We start from the raw sequence: 16,353 nt of genomic DNA, 5'->3' as shown, positions 1-16,353 counted from the left end.
AATTTTTTTATTTTTTATTAATATAAAAGTTAAATTATGTAGTGAAAACATTGTATTTTTTTTACAAAATATTATAAATTACTACAAATCATTTTATTTAATTTTTAAGTTTTTGATCACTAACATAATTTTTTTTTATCATAGAATATTAGTTCCATTGTAACTTTAATTTGAATTATATTTATATTTATTTTATAAGCAGGTAGTAGCATACAGCCATGCTAAATCCTCTCATATTTGCTAATATTACTACCATTGTATATGCTGATATATACTAACAGACCTTTTTAAGTGTGTGTGTGTGTATGCCGACATGTATTTGTTTTTAATTCTATTTATTTAAAGGGGTGTTTTTGTTAACTTTATTAAAATTACTGGAACCAAAAATCAAAAGGCTCGAACGTCCTTTTTTTTTTAAAAATTAATTTTTCCACTTGTATTCTTTCTTTATTTATCTTTTTTGGTGAAAATTCTTTCTTTATTATTGCTAGTATTAACTAAGCGGTGTAGTATTCTATTTATATTCTGAGGTCTCTCTGGTTCTGTGTGGCCGTGTCGGGGCCAGAGCTGAAGATGGGTGATCATTCAGTAACTGTAACTGACAATAACAATCATCAAAGCACTGTAATAGAAATATATCCTCTGGGTAGTTATTACTTTGGATCCAAAGATCCTATTGCTTTCAGGGATGAAACTGTAGCTGACCGTGTCCAAAGAATGAAATCCAAGTACTCTCTCTCTGTTTTCTTTTCTTTTTGGTTCAATATAGTAGCTCTATTCTTTATTCAGTCCATTGATTTTGTACTGACTTGAGAATTGTATTTTTAATTAATTTATTTGTTTAAATTCAGCTTTAACGCTCGTGGACTGAGGACTTGTGTGCAAGCTGTTATGCTGGTTAGTTCATTGCTTTCTTTCAATATCGTCTTTCTTTTAAATTCTTTATGCACTATGTTTTTGTTGGATTGTCTCTTGGAGTTGTTTGAGGGCTTGGAATGAAAATTAGCACAGTAGTGTGTCTATTGCTAGTGTTTTATTTGCTGTCTTTTATTTAATCTTGAAAGAATTGATAGATAAAATCATGTGATGACCAAAACAAGCATGTTGTAGTTTTTTCAAGTTTTAGCAAATTGATTAAAACAAGTAGGAACTTGGGAAGACGGGCATCTTGTAAGACAGGATATCATAAGGTTTTCGCTACAGCTACCATAGTGGTCAAGGCAACTGGATTTCCACACTTTGATTCACATCGTTTTGAAGGGTGCAGCACCAGTCCTTAACCCCCTTCCTTTCCTTTGCTTTATAAAGGAGAAATGAAGGTGTGCGATGTGGAGACTCTGTGACATAGCTTGGAATCCGCAATCTTTTCAATACTGTGGCTAAGAAAACTTGGAATATGATAACATATTGAACAGAGGATTTTACGTTTGTTACATAAAGTTGAGCTGTTCAAACGTCTCCCTCTAGCGTTTAAGAAACCTCAGAAACTAGCCTTTGATATCATGTTAAATGAACAGTTTTAATGTTTCAACTGTACAATTACGAAATCTTAGCATTTGATAATACACTATACTAAAAGGTTTATATGGTTGTCAAATCAGGTTGAGTTGTTCAAACATCCTCATCTTTTGCTATTGCAAGTAAGAAATGCTTTCTTTAAGCTACCTGGTGGTCGATTAAGACCAGGTGAATCAGGTAAATCTTAAACTGTAATTAAGCAATTCTATGAACTGAAATTCGGAAGGTAAATTGCTCTTGAACCAAGGGGTATGCTTCTAAGGAATGATTGAAGTGTGTGTTTTTGGACTTTTCAGATATTGATGGATTGCAACGTAAGCTATCAAGAATGCTTTCTGTGAATGAAGATGAAACTGATCACTGGGAGGTAATCAAAATTGTGTTTAGTTGTGGTATTACCCTTGCATGTTCTGGGAGGTTACAGATTATCAATGTTTTAGGTGGGAGATTGCCTTGGAATGTGGTGGAGGTCTGACTTTGAAACCTTGTTGTATCCGTACTTGCCCCCTAATCTCAAAGTGCCTAAGGTAAGTACACTGAAACTGTTCCCTCAAAGTTCTGGTTTCTTAAGGTCATTTATTATACTTGTTTCATCATTCAGGAATGCACGAAACTCTACCTTGTAAAGTTACCAGCCAGTCGAAAGTTCATTGTACCAAAGAACCTTAAACTGCTTGCAGTTCCTTTATGCCAAGTTCATGAAAATCATAAGGTATAACTAACTATTTAAGAGGATCGGCAAACATCAATGGTGTTTGGATGTCCGTAGAGATGAAATCAGTGCTCAGATTTTTATTTTACAGAAGATTTATTTGGCTTTATTGCATTGTCGAATGCATTTAAGTAGTCCTTGAGAGATGAAGTTTGGGGGATATTGATGGGCTGCTGTCTTTCCCTTCAGTCTTGTTGATTGTAGTCTAATATTCGTATTGCATCACTAACTTGTTTCTCCAATTGCTATCTGATTGCTCCTAAATCCTATCTGATTCAATTTCTTTGTTAAAATTTCCTAAAGGTGGTTTTCATTTCTAATGCTCACCAATTATAATATTTTGTAGACATATGGACCAATAATATCAGGAGTTCCGCAGTTGCTATCAAAATTCTCCCTCAACATCAACCATTGAAGAAGTCTTGGTCACTGTGATGTGGATGCTATGAGTTAAGTATAGAGAAAATAGTATAATGTTTACCTGGAAATAATTTTTGTCCCAGGGATATGTACTGTTAGTGAAATCTTGAACGGATGTGTTGTTTTTACCAGACGTTTTACAAGCTGTAGCTGTTGATGCTTTGTAATGAAAACATATCAAGTTTTTGTGTTACGGTATTGTTTGGATGTTCAATGCACATAATATAGTTCAACACGAAGTTTTTATGTATTTATTTGCCATTGTTTGGAACTCGTGATAGTACATCCAAACTGAGTTTAGCAAAGAACCAAAAGGCATTAATAATGTGAAACTGAAGAAAGATGTTACCTTTATCCATATCATGCCAGTCCAAGAAATATGTATTTTCAATGTTTATTTCCCTAGATTTTCATTATTTAAGGCTCATAAATAAACAAGATTTTAATCCAAGCATGAAATCCTTGAAAAGAAGAAATTATTAACCTGTCTCCTGTACTTGATGTTTGTGAATCCTGAACTTCGAAATGCTGGCATCCAATAATGATAATCTCTGCTCAGACTGAGAACTACAGTTTTCAAGTTTTAACATGTTTTCTGGAGGCGTTCAGGTCAATGTATTTTTTTCTTGTTATACTTGCTGAGGAAGCAAGCTTCCTTTAACTTACTGCTATCTTCTAGTTTTTTCTAATTATTTGAGCATGGTGAGGAAACTAGCTTCTTTCATCATACATAAAGCTTGTAGGCTGGTACTGTCACAAAATTCTTGTCCGTGTTGCTGTCAGACTCATTTATTCTGGCCAACTACAGCTAATTTTCATGTTGGATGAATATTATTTTATTGTTGCTGCTTCATGCGTTAGACGTAAGACTGGAGTTAGGTTTGGCTATTTCCATCAGCTAGCTTCAACTTTTAGCTTGATCTTTTAAAAACAGAGTTACTGGCAAAACCTGTGTTGAGTGACAATGGTGAAGCAGTTGGCTTATCTCCTGGTTGTTGCAAGTTATTCTGCTGCACTAATCTAACCTTTTTCCACCCATACCAAACACTTCGCCAATCATATCGAGGCTATATGGAAAGGGTTTGAGTTGGCCCCCATATTTCAAGTTGTAAGCACCATGCCCTGCAAAGATATTGCACTTGGTGGGCTCTGAAATATTGAATGGAGGGAGAAGTTTCCCATTTCTCATACCTGTGCATGTCTGTCCATTGCATAGGCCACGGTTTATAAAAGAGAGAGAGAGAGAAAAAAAGCTTGTGGTTTTAATTGGGTCATGACAACTAGAGAGATGACAGGCAAATCATGAATCTATTGACAACAAGGGCTGCGGTGGTGGCAGCAGCAGCAAAAGATTAGAAACGTCTGTTTCCACCTTATCCGCTAAACCTCCATTGGCTTGGTTTTTAGCGAGTTCAAGAATAAGGATTCAGCGAGGTCAGTTACCTTGAATGATAAATAACAGGTTATTTATTATTATTATTATTATTATAGAGGAGAGGATGCTTTCTTTCGCAGTCTGCAAAGCAATTGGTTGAATTCTTTGTGTTCATAACTGTGGGAGCTTTTATTTTTGCTTTTCCTATTTCAGTTTTAAAAAATAGGTTAAAAAATATTTTTATTTATGGTTTTAAAATATATGTTTTGATTAAAATTGTTTGTACGCAAAATAAATAAAAATTAAGTTTTCAGGGATAAAAAATATATTATTTTATCTTTTATAAAAGCAAAATTTAAAACATAATTATACATGAGATTCAGTGTAAAAAATATAAGTTATTTAGTTACCCAAACAATTTTTTTACAGTTGAGCAAAAACACAAAAACTATCACGTTATCAGATAAATATTATTTTAATATTAAAAGTAAAAATAATAATAAAAAAAAAATTATAGGGATATACATAATGGGGAAGGTCATTTAGTTTATTTCATGGAAAAAACTAGCAGGAGTGTGCTGATTGAGGTAAAATTTGTGCCAATAGTCATTTCCTTTTCTATTAAAATAGAAGCTAAAAGAAACTAGAAATTGGCTGTTTATCAAAACATAGTTTAATGTAGATTGGAATATTAAAATTACTATTTTAGCTTTTAAAAAAACTAACAAAGCTTGAATTAAAGGTAATAACATTTCTTTTCAGGGGATCTATTGGATATTATCAAATTGCTTGGAGACAAATTGGTATGTGTATTTTATTTTTTCACAGTAAAATAACTTTATTATTCTTAAAAATAAAAAAAAATATAACTTTCATCTAGGTATTCATATATTAGAATTTTTTTTCAATTTTTTTTAATTTTTTTCATATATTAGATTTGATCCCTATTTTTTTTATTCCTATTTGTTTTATGTAAGATAATTTTTAAAATCGAATAGAAACTATTCATGATTTTATCCTCTTGCAATTTTTTCCCTATAAGATTTTATTCTCATTATTTTGATTGCTATTTTTGTTTTTTGCTATGGTAGATTTTCAAATTGATATTTTTTTATTTTTTTATTTAATATTTAAATTAGTAGGGAATTGAGTTTCTTGATTAAACCTAGGTTTAGGATTTCATAGATTGTGAATTTAAAAAATTAATCAAGATTTAGGAGATTCGTTCGAGTTTAATTTTTTTAAGTTCATATTTTTCAGTTTTATCTTTCAATATTTATTTAATTAGAGATTGATTTTTTTATTTTTTTATTAGATTTCTCATTGATTTTGAAAATAAAACTGAGTTATTCTATCTTTAAACATTGAATTATTTGATAATTAAATTTTAAAATTTTATTCAATTTATTTTCAAAACCGAGTCATTGATTTTTGATGTTGACCAAGGTGAACTAAAATAGAGTTTTTCTCATTTCTTTTGCATAAATTTCACAAAAATTATAAAAATGAGAAGAAACCTTAACAAAAACCACAAAGACATGCATTCATTTCTCAAGCATGCATAGGGATAGCCACATTAACATTCTCGAGCAAGTATGGCTATAAAGATAATATTTATACAATAAGTATTTTTCTTCTTTATTTCTATTAATCAAAATCTTAAATATGTACAATTTAAAAGACATTTTAATAAATAATAATAATAAAAATAACAATAAAATAACCTCGATTGAGCTATAACTATTTGTTTAAGATTGTAATTATAGTTATTTTTCATGCTAAAATATATTAAAATAATATTTTTTTATTTTTAAAAATTTATTTTTAAAATCAATATATCAAAATAATTTAAAATATATAAAAATTAATTTTTAATTAAAAATTAATTAAAATATTTAAAAATATAATTTATACCGCATTTCAAATAATCTCTTCTCCCTCCAATCTTTATTTTCCTCTGACTATCCACCTCTTTTCGGGCACACACCTCATAATATTTTTATTCCTAAGAAAGCACAACCTAGCACGCACCACACCACACCACACCATCTTCTCTCATCAATAGCCAATCTCTCTCGAACCAAACTTTTTCATTAATTGTCATCCCTAATCGACCTGAATAGATAATACAGGCACTTGTTATCATATACAAATTCAATATTATTATGATGGTGATATGGTGTTATTCTCACTCCGTAAATTGTTAAAGATATTCATATTTATTACGAGTTTTATTAATAAATTATTCCTTTATCCTTAGTATATAATTATAGTATTTTATTAAGATAGAATCAGACTTTATTGAGATTTTTTTAATTATTAAATTAAAAATGAATTCCAATACAAAACAAGAAGCACATAAAAAATGAAGTAGTTTTTAAAATTTTAATTAATTTATTATATTTTCTGAAATACATGTTTTATTCATGAATAATATTTGAAAAAATAAATTATTTAATAAGAAAAAAATTGTAATATGACCACAACTTTTTCTTGACGAGATTAAATTAAGTATTAAGTAATAATGATAAAAGAAATAAAATTGCAATATAAAAATCACAAAAAAAGATCTTATATTAATCAGATTTCTTAGTTTTAAATGTAATATAAACATTTTATATATTATCATTTGTAAAAAATATTTATAGGTATTTTAATAAATTTAAATAAGAAAAATAAATTATGAAATTAGATTAACCATCTATGAAATGGCAATGCTATAATTTTTTTATTCAAATTATAAATTTTTTGGTTATTGTTAAAAGTTTGTTTGTTATTATGGTAATGATTATTTTTTAAAATATTTTTTATTTTAAAATATAATAGAATAATTTTTTTATTTTAAAAAATTATTTTTGATATTAATATGAAGTAAAAATTGAAAAAATATATTTTAAAATATTTTTGATATTAATATGAAGTAAAAATTGGAAAAATATATTTTAAAATATAAAAAATAAAAAATTTAAAATTTTAAAAAAAGGAGGGGAAGAGGAGGGAATCGCAGGAGTGGAAAAGTAAACGGGGAAAAAAAAGGAAAGGTTCAGCTTCTTCCGGGTCACTGTAATGGTCATTGAGTAGTACTGCCTGCACTACCCATAAGAATTATTACTCCTTTCCATTTCATGCCACTTCAACAGATTTACTTATTTATGCAGCATCCACAGCCACAGGCACAGCCCACCTTTTGATTTTGATTTTCCTCAGAGACTAGCAAATGAAGAAGGGAAGCTTAAACCCTAATGTCAAGCTCAAGCTCTCTCTCCCTCCTCCTAAGGAAGTTTCCTTCGCTAAGTTCCTGTAAAAATCTACCTCCCTTTCTCATCCTATAAGCTCATGTCATGATTCTTAATTTCGGGTAATGATTGCAGAACCCAAAGCGGTACGTTTAGAGATGGTGATCTGCTTGTCAATCGAGACGGTGTTCGGATTGTCTCTCAAATCGATACCCAGCCTGTAAGATTAACTTTTCTCATAATCTCAATATCTTTATTATTACATCCGCGCCTCATCATTATCATTGATTATGCTAGTAATTGATCCCTCTCGAATTTGTTTGCACTTGGTTTTTTATGATTTTTTTTAAAAAAAAAGAGTTTTTGTCTGACTGTTTTCAGCCACCACCTATAACGCCCACAGACAACCAATTGAGTTTAGCGGATATAGACATGGTTAAGGTCATCGGGAAGGGAAGTAGTGGAATTGTGCAGTTGGTGCAACACAAATGGACGAGCCAGTTTTTTGCCTTGAAGGTATCATCGTATAATTCACCGCTACCGTACTCTCACTCGCTTTTTGTTTTTTTAATTACAATTTCCATCTTGGTCTGTAAGTATGGTATCAGATCAGTTAATGCCTGAAGCTGCTGTGCTGCCCGATTAAATTATTGTGAGACATGCTGCATGGGTTTTTCCACTGGTTTCTGACGTCTCAAAATGACTTGTTTACTAACATTTTTAAACCTTGAGTTGGATAAGGAATACCTAGTCTTCCGCCATTGGGGCACCAGATTCCTTCTTTGCCTTTTGCCATAGTTTAATTTTATCAACCCATTTCCACTCGAACTAGATTTTCCAGATTTAAGTTTTGAGAATGGAAACCTCCTTTTCATTCATATCTTCTAGTTTGCTAAAAATAGAGCAATAACATGGTGCTTCTACTAGCCCTTCAGTCCTTTATTTTCTGATATTTTGAGTTGAACTTGGGCTTGCACTCTTGGAGGGATAGGTCTCTCACAGTTATTTTGAATATTGCTTTTACATCATATGTAAAGTGGTTTCAACTGAAAATTGCTCTAATAAACTCTACCGAGATTACTCCCTGGTATTCTGGGAGGGATGCTTATCATCTTTTGGTTTCTGTTTGGTTATTAATTTGTTTATTTGTTGTCCACTGAATGTGTATGCCTCGTCCTTTTCATGTCCATTCCCAAGTAATAAAGATTTGGCATTCTTGTTCCATTTCAGGTTATCCAAATGAATATTGAAGAGTCTGCACGCAAGGCCATTGCTCAGGAACTGAAAATTAATCAGTCATCACAATGTCCTTATGTTGTCATGTGCTACCAGTCTTTTTACGATAATGGTGCCATTTCAATTATCTTAGAGTACATGGATGGTGGATCTCTAGCAGATTTTCTGAAAAGTGTTAAAACAATTCCAGAACCATATCTTGCTGCCATCTGTAAGCAGGTTAAAACATGGAAAATCATTTCACCCCTTGTTCTCTATACTTATAGCAGATACCAATTTCTTTATCATCCAACTTGTTTATCTGTTGTCCCATAAATGCAGGTGCTCAAGGGTTTGTTGTATCTTCATCATGAAAAACACATCATCCACCGGGATTTAAAACCTTCTAATTTGTTGATTAATCATAGAGGAGAAGTCAAGATTACAGACTTTGGAGTGAGTGCAATCATACAAAGCACGTCTGGACAGGCTAATACTTTTGTTGGCACTTACAACTATATGTCTGTAAGTAATTTGATTATACATAAGATATTAATGCCGGATTTTCTCTCTTTTACAACAGCATTTCCACTTTCTCAGGCAACCATTATGCAGCCTGTATCTGAAATTTGTAAGATTTTATTATTTTGTAGCCTGAGAGAATTAGCGGGGGACGATATGACTATAAAAGTGACATTTGGAGCTTGGGTTTGGTATTGCTGGAGTGTGCAACCGGTGAATTCTCAATTACCCCTCCTGTGCCGGATGAAGGCTGGACTAACGTCTATGAACTTATGGTAGCCATTGTTGATCAACCTCCACCTTTTGCACCACCAGACCAATTTTCTCCAGAGTTTTGTTCATTTATATCTGCATGGTAAAGATAAGTCATGCTTGAAGTTTCTTAATGCACCTTCTAGTACTCATATAGCACCGATCCTTTCATATTTTTTCCCCATATAAATTTATTTGTTTTTGAGGATGTTCATTTACTGTTGAATTAAGATCAAGAAAAAAAAAAGCAAGTATTTTTTTATCCATGTCCAATGCTTTTCCATTTATTTCTAATCTTTTTCTTCATTTTCGAAATATCATCGGATGAGAACTCATTTTCCCTGATCTTTGGCATGCTCCACATAATTTGGTTTTAGGGCTGCAAGCTGCTTTTTTTTTTAAATGGGAATTTAATGCTCTGGTTTTTACCCATTTTCAAAACCTTTGTAGTAACTTTGATCTGGATAATCTTGTGAAGTTACTGATTTTCATTCCTTGGTTTTTTGTTTTCTTTCCTCTTCTTTTGTTGCCAGTGTGCAGAAAGATCCAAAGGATAGACAGTCAGCACATGAACTAATGGTATTTGAAGTCCCATGATTGTTCTTCTGGGTGGGGCAATTAGCTGCCCACCAAGTATTAATGGCACTTCATGTCCGCTCTCTAACACTCTTTTCTCATCTCTATCAGTATGGATTGCTATTAATACTCGGCAGAGTGCTAATAACACCCCCCCCCCTCCTTTTAGCCATGTATATGCTATAAGTGGACACTCACAGATCTGACTTTTTTTTCCCTTTCTAATTTCAATACCAGAAACACCCATTCATAAACATGTATGAGGACCAGCATGTGGATCTCTCGTCATACTTTACAAATGCCGGTTCTCTTGCAACCCTTTGAAACTTGTGGTAAGTCTAAGTTTTCCATTTATATCCTTGCTGAAATCATTAGTTCAAGTTTCTTTGTATGGAGTTCATGTGAAGATGTAGTTGCATAATCCAGGTCTTATAATCATATAAAAGTTAAGCCTGTTTGTCTATTTGACTAATGCATTTACCGTGTGAACCATAATTCTTATGAGAATTCATGTTCTTGAGCTTAGCCTATTGTGCTTGACAAAAGTTCTTCTTTACTAGCAGATACCCGATGATCGCGATCTTGAAGGCCTGAATAAAGGTTCTTAAATGTCATCGTGGCTTAAAATAAATCAACTTGCTGCAATTACAATTTCCAGGGCAGAGGTTTTTAAAGCATTTGCAATTCACAAAACATCCCAGGGTCGTAGTATTTAATGTATGCCATGCACTAATCATGGAATAGAAAACGTATGGTTTCAAGGAAGCTTCTGGTTTGTGAGAGATATCATTGGAATATGGTTTCCTGTATAACTTACCGAAATGATCTGATTTTTTTTATTGTTTTAGTTGTATGTTGAGTGTTGCAAATGCATCAAACTCCTATTTGAAAGGTGTCAATACATGGCTGTGTGTGACTTTGAGCTTGCAAACTATGAGGAGCTCACGAGTCCTTTTACCATTTTATGGCTCATCTGTCTACGTTTTTGAGCAGTCACGAGCTGGTTTTCCTTGACAGAATCGTAGTTGGACAATCCGAAGAGTTGCTCGCTTGTGATCATGTCCGTTCCATGAGAGTACTCTGTATAGGTTTATCACGGGAGACACTGAACTTGCTGATCAAGAAGATTTGAAGAAACTAGTTTGAGCTCTATAGCCTAGCAACTAGACCTCTGAGCGAGCATTTAAAATAGAATACTTTATTCTATTCTCAAGAAAGAAAAAAACAATTTTTTTTAAAAAAACATAACATTCCCAAAAGGACTAAATTATTAAGAAATTAAAATTAGGGACTAAATAAGTAGTTTTTAAAACTGAGGATGAATTAATTAGTTTTGTTCAACCACACGTACTAATTAGGGACTAACACCGGCATCTTTCCTTTTTCGTATGATTTTCGCGTATATCGGTCTTCAAGGGTTTATTTGGTATCATTTCGGTTTTCATTTTTTCTTTTTATGTTCAGATTTTTGAAAAAAAAAAACTAGAATTTTTTTTTTTATTGTAATAAAAAGTCCAAACCAACAACTACAGTCACAATATTTGAAAACCACTAGGTTTTGAGAGATTTTGACAATCAATTGTTGGTTTCTTACATTTTCAAAAACGAAACATAAATATAAAATAGGCTCCTAAAAATAAATGTAGGGGAAAAACTATTTAATTTTAAAAAATCAAAATTGATGTTGTATGGAAAATCTAGGAAAAAAAAAAATCATAGTTAGAGTCATGCTCAAATGACAAAACATCCTTATTTAATGTTCTTCAAACCTAATAGATACATCGTAATATTTCCAGGTCTCGACCTAGTACACCTATCCTAGGCATACTTTAATGTATATATTTTTTTTGAGCCTGTAAATTTACCTTGCAAAAATCATAGTTAGAGTCATGCTCAAATGGCAAAACATCCTTATTTAATGCTCTTCAAACCCAACAGATAGATCGTAATATTTCTAGGTCTCGACCTAGTATACCTATCCTAGGCACACTTTAATGTATTTTTTTTTTTGAGCCTGGGAATTTACCTTGTTTTTATAATCATGAACCATAGCTTGCATTATGTGTTTTTAAAAGCTTTTTGCAATCAAGTGATTTAAACCGATAAATAACGCTCTCAAAACTTGAAGAGCTTTTTTATAAGAGTCGTGGCTTTATGAACTAAGTTACTAGTTATTATGCATGTTAATAAAATAAATGTTCAAAAGAGATAAATTTTTAATGGAACCTTGAGTCTTTACTCAAAACCTTTTGCTATTGAAATCCACAAAAGGTCACCTCGTCACGTGCCATCAAATAACATATCCAAAATCAAAGATTAAAATTGATATAAAACCATAAAAAAACTATTTTAATCTTACAATGAGTCAATTTCTGTTTTCAAAATACAAAATAAGCAAAGGATTGCATGTATTGAGTAACGTGTGTTATCTGTTTTACCAAAGAAACTTAATTTTCAAAAATATTTTTAAAAATTGATATCTCTTTGATTTCATTTCAACAATTAGACTTTGATAGACATGATCATTAAAATGTGTGAGTTAATTTTAAAATAAGAGAATTCTAAAAAAAAAATCATCAACATTTCTTGATTATCCTTGAAAAGTTGAGCAGTCAAGGGCAATACAATGAACCTTGGTAAGGAAAACAAATAATATTCAGATTAGCCGGTGAGAAAAATCAAATGATGAATCAGTGAAATCCGTCAAAGCTATAGCAATGACAAATACCTCTTGATGATAGATAGAAGAATAAGCACGATCAAATCAACTAAGAGCAATGTTGCTCAAAGACAATTTATGATTTAATAAACTTTAATAGTAGTTGAGAGTAACGATGCACTTAAAGGGCATCTTCATGTCTGAGATCTTGGTTTACCCTCTAAAGTATGATTATAACACTGTAAAGATGTGATTGCATGGGTGCATTTAAATAAATACACGCCACTAAGACTGATTGAGAGACAATCTACTTTGAAGCCTATCAATTCAAGTTGCATCTAACCATACTGATTGAGAGACAATCTACTTTGAAGCCCATCAATTCAAGTTACATCTAACCATATGAATATAAGTGATAAAAGGGAATATCATTGATGATGACAATATATTTCTTTTCATGATCTAGTTAGATAGTTTGAGAGAAATTAATTAAAAAGAACATTGAGCATACAACAATAAGCCTTTATTATTTATTTGAATGACTTAACAGTTCCATGAAGGTTGATAATAACATATACTTAAAGAGTATGATTTAAATAAGACAACTTCATAGCTAATTGACAATCTAAGATGAGGTTGATATTAGATGATTGTTGGCAAACTGCACACAGTTGATCAGAGGGCAGTTATTAAAAAATTCAAAAAGTATGATTTATTAAACTTCTTTATGATGAATCAAGCAAAATCACACTTAGAGGCATAATTAGACTTAATAAATAATAAGAGAAGTAATCATCACAGACAGCCAGGATAGGCATTGTATTTATATTTGAGTGGAGGACTGACATATGGTAGACTCGAATGAGCTGGTGAATCAGAAAAACTGAGAAGGCTTTGGATAGCAAATGAAGGCACCCTATATTAATGAAGCATCATAGAAAGGGGTCCATATTTCAAACCAAGTAAAGATATATTCATGTCATATAATCCCAAAGCATTGCATAAATGTTTATGAATTTTTTCAGAAAAAAGTCCTCGATGAAATCAAGCAATATTTTGATGAATTTGAGTTGACAAAGAAAGAATCTTTAAGTCATGATAGCCAGGAAATATCAAGCTAACCCTGCAATCAAGAAGCACTAAATTAAAACCTCACGATCGATAAATATCAGTTTAAGCCTGCCATCAAGAAGGATAGGTCGACCCTGTAATTAGAAAGCACCAAGTTTTCCAATCTTATGATCGAGAAGTATCAAGTCAATCCTGCAATCAAGAAGCACCAATTTCAAATCCTGTGATCGGGAAATATCAACTCAACCCTGCTATTAGAAAGAATAGGAAGACCCTACAATCAAGAAGTACCAATAAATTCAACCATGTCATTAGGAAAAGTCTACAGGTTAACCCTGCAATAAGGAGTCACTAGGAAAGTTTAAAGAGAATTTGATCAAACCCTATTACTAAGAAGAAAAAAAATAAAACACCCTAACATTAGGAATCCTAGTTTTTAAACCCCACAATCAGGAAGAAAAATGAAAAAAAAAACCTACTATTAGGGAATTCTAAAGAAAAGAAGAAATTTCAAACCCGAAAGAATAAGAAAAAGCCTACCATGAAGAATTTGAGTTTTGAGAACCTTGCTATCATGAATCTTAATTTTTAATTCTATAATCAAAATAATTAAAGACACCCTTGGAATGTTGTAGTTGAAGACGATCACTTAGATTCAGGATTTCAGGTCAAATAAGTTGAAAAAAGAAGATAGTTGCGCAAGAGAATAGCTGTGAGAATACAGTTTTTCTATTAAATAAAGATTTTAATTCTGGCTAAAAAAGAATCATTAGATTGAAATTTCAAGTTAATCAAACTGCAGACAAAGAGTTTGGTTTTGGAATTTCAAAATTTGCAGGTCACTTGTGAAAATAAACTAATTTTAGGAAAACATGGATGGTTTTTGAAATTCTTTTTGCAATATGAAAAAAGGTAGGTCGGCCATGAAAATAGGTCAATCTTTGAATGTCAAAAAAGGTAAGTTGCTAGTGAAAATAGATCAATTTTTGAATGAGTAGGTCATTTGTGAAAATAGACTAGTGTTTGAATTTGAATAGGCAAGTCACCCGTGAAAATAGACTAGTTTTGAATTTTAAAATAGACAAGTAGCTCGTATAAACTAATTTCAGGGAAGCATGGATGTTTGCTAAAAAAAATTTTTAGAATTTGAAAATGGTTGGCCACCGTGAAAATATACTAAATTTTTTTAATTTCAAATAGGTAGGTCGCCCATAAAAATAGACCAATTTTAGGGAAGCTTGGACATTTGTTGAGTTTTTTTTAGAATTTAAAAATGATAGGTCACCCATAAAAATATATCAGTTTTTTATTTTCAAAATGGATTAGTTGCCTGTGAAAATAGACCAATTTCAGGAAAGAATGGACGATTGGTGAATTTCTTTTTGAAATTTTAAAAGGGCAGGTTGCCCTTGAAAATATATTAGTTTTTGAAGTTCAAAATAGGTAAGTCGTTTGTGATAATAAATTGATTTTAAAGAGGCATGAATGCTTGCTGAAGTTCTTTTTTGAATTTAAAAGGGGCAGGTCACCCGTAAAAATAAACCAGCTTTTGAATTTCTATATAAGTAGGTCGCCTATTGATTATTACTTAAAAGTGTATTCTTATCATGGTTTTATATCATCATTTTGCACTTGAAGTATCAATAATTCCTTAACAATAACATCTTTTATAATAATAAGTCTCATAATATAAGATACCTTTAATTTATGGTAAATATTTATTTTAAATGCAGGCCTATCACATAAATTAAATAATTGATTGGTGGGTTTAACTATTGAAATTGAGAAGACAAAGCGAGGGCCAAGCTTAGAAAAAAGATGTTGGTTGAATTCATATTGAAACACCATTCGGTTATTGATCATAATTGGAATTGTAGAACTTGGATTCAAGTTTGTTTTATATGGATAAAAAAGCTAAGACATGGGCCTAAAAATTTCATGAGAGTTCAAGATTCAAAATAACCATTTTCAAGTTCAAATTGTAGCAACAACAAAAAAGTCAAAATCTATCCTACAGCCCAAAAACTGTTCAGTATTCAACCCATATCTCAAGTTTTAGAAGTCCAAATGACCTCATTCTTGTTTTGTTAGAAAGCTGATATCCAAATGACCTCATTCTTGTTTTGTTAAAAAGCTGATACAATTTTCCAAAACTTTCATGAATATTATCTTTTCAAATTCAAATGTTAACAATGATGTTTTTGGCAGACAAGAAGATAATGATTGTTACTAAGTCAAGAGGTGGTCATTCACTCAAAAATTAGTTATCAAATCAATAAGACATCTTGATTTTCAGATGAAGATCATGTTATTGCTCTCTTTCTTTATATTCTTGTAATGCTTAAATTTTGCTTTCATTAATTTCTTATTTATGTCTTTTATTTTATTTTCTATACTTATATAATCATGTTCTCCTCTTGTTCATTTTTATTTCTCTTCTTCGTTATGTTTTAGCAAAGTTTATTATGTTAAGGTAAAAAGATTTCACTAATAGTATTAGAATAAGTATAATATTAACTCAATATAAACTTCAATGATTATATCCTAAATAACTTGTTATTAACATGTCTTATTATTTTTATCTTATTAATTCTTAATACCTTACTTGTTAAATGGTTAATCTAGATTTGTGTTGTATAACACTTGGTACAACAAATGCTTGGCACTTTCGTAACCAACCGTATGGTATAACCTACACATGTAATATGAAAGGAACTTGATTTGTTGTTAACATAAGTTAGTATCATGAATTTCAAATAATATTTAAAAGTTTGGTGTTACTTAAATAAGATAATTA

General features: G+C 31.2%; 2 protein-coding genes across 5 annotated transcripts; both read left to right on the top strand.

Moving 5' to 3' along the window:
- Positions 1–512: 512 nt before the first annotated feature.
- On the top strand, positions 513–2,904 carry CFIM-25 (homolog of CFIM-25). Of its 2 annotated transcripts, XM_011005058.1 has the most exons (7): positions 513–728; positions 852–897; positions 1,602–1,695; positions 1,815–1,885; positions 1,959–2,045; positions 2,120–2,230; positions 2,577–2,904. In XM_011005058.1, exons 1-7 carry the CDS (start codon positions 574–576, stop codon positions 2,643–2,645), a joined length of 633 nt encoding a protein of 210 aa, XP_011003360.1. In that variant the 5' UTR covers positions 513–573; the 3' UTR covers positions 2,646–2,904. The 2 variants fall into 2 exon arrangements, with proteins under 2 accessions (XP_011003360.1, XP_011003361.1); XM_011005059.1 differs by lacking the exon at positions 2,120–2,230.
- Positions 2,905–7,021: 4,117 nt separating this feature from the next.
- Positions 7,022–10,786, top strand: LOC105110125 (mitogen-activated protein kinase kinase 2-like). Of its 3 annotated transcripts, none has more exons than XM_011005056.1 (9): positions 7,022–7,325; positions 7,397–7,481; positions 7,643–7,777; positions 8,492–8,716; positions 8,819–9,001; positions 9,130–9,353; positions 9,784–9,829; positions 10,064–10,158; positions 10,390–10,786. In XM_011005056.1, exons 1-8 carry the CDS (start codon positions 7,243–7,245, stop codon positions 10,148–10,150), a joined length of 1,068 nt encoding a protein of 355 aa, XP_011003358.1. In that variant the 5' UTR covers positions 7,022–7,242; the 3' UTR covers positions 10,151–10,158; positions 10,390–10,786. The 3 variants fall into 3 exon arrangements, 2 of the variants coding, with proteins under 2 accessions (XP_011003358.1, XP_011003359.1); XM_011005057.1 differs by having other exon boundaries at positions 10,387–10,786; XR_839409.1 differs by lacking the exon at positions 10,390–10,786 and having other exon boundaries at positions 9,784–9,901; positions 10,064–10,155.
- The last annotated feature ends 5,567 nt before the right edge of the window (positions 10,787–16,353 follow it).

The sequence above is a fragment of the Populus euphratica genome, unplaced genomic scaffold (assembly GCF_000495115.2).
Source record: "Populus euphratica unplaced genomic scaffold, PopEup_1.0 scaffold240.1, whole genome shotgun sequence".
NCBI classification, from domain to species: Eukaryota; Viridiplantae; Streptophyta; class Magnoliopsida; order Malpighiales; family Salicaceae; genus Populus; species Populus euphratica.
This window is presented reverse-complemented; position numbering and strand designations above follow the sequence as displayed.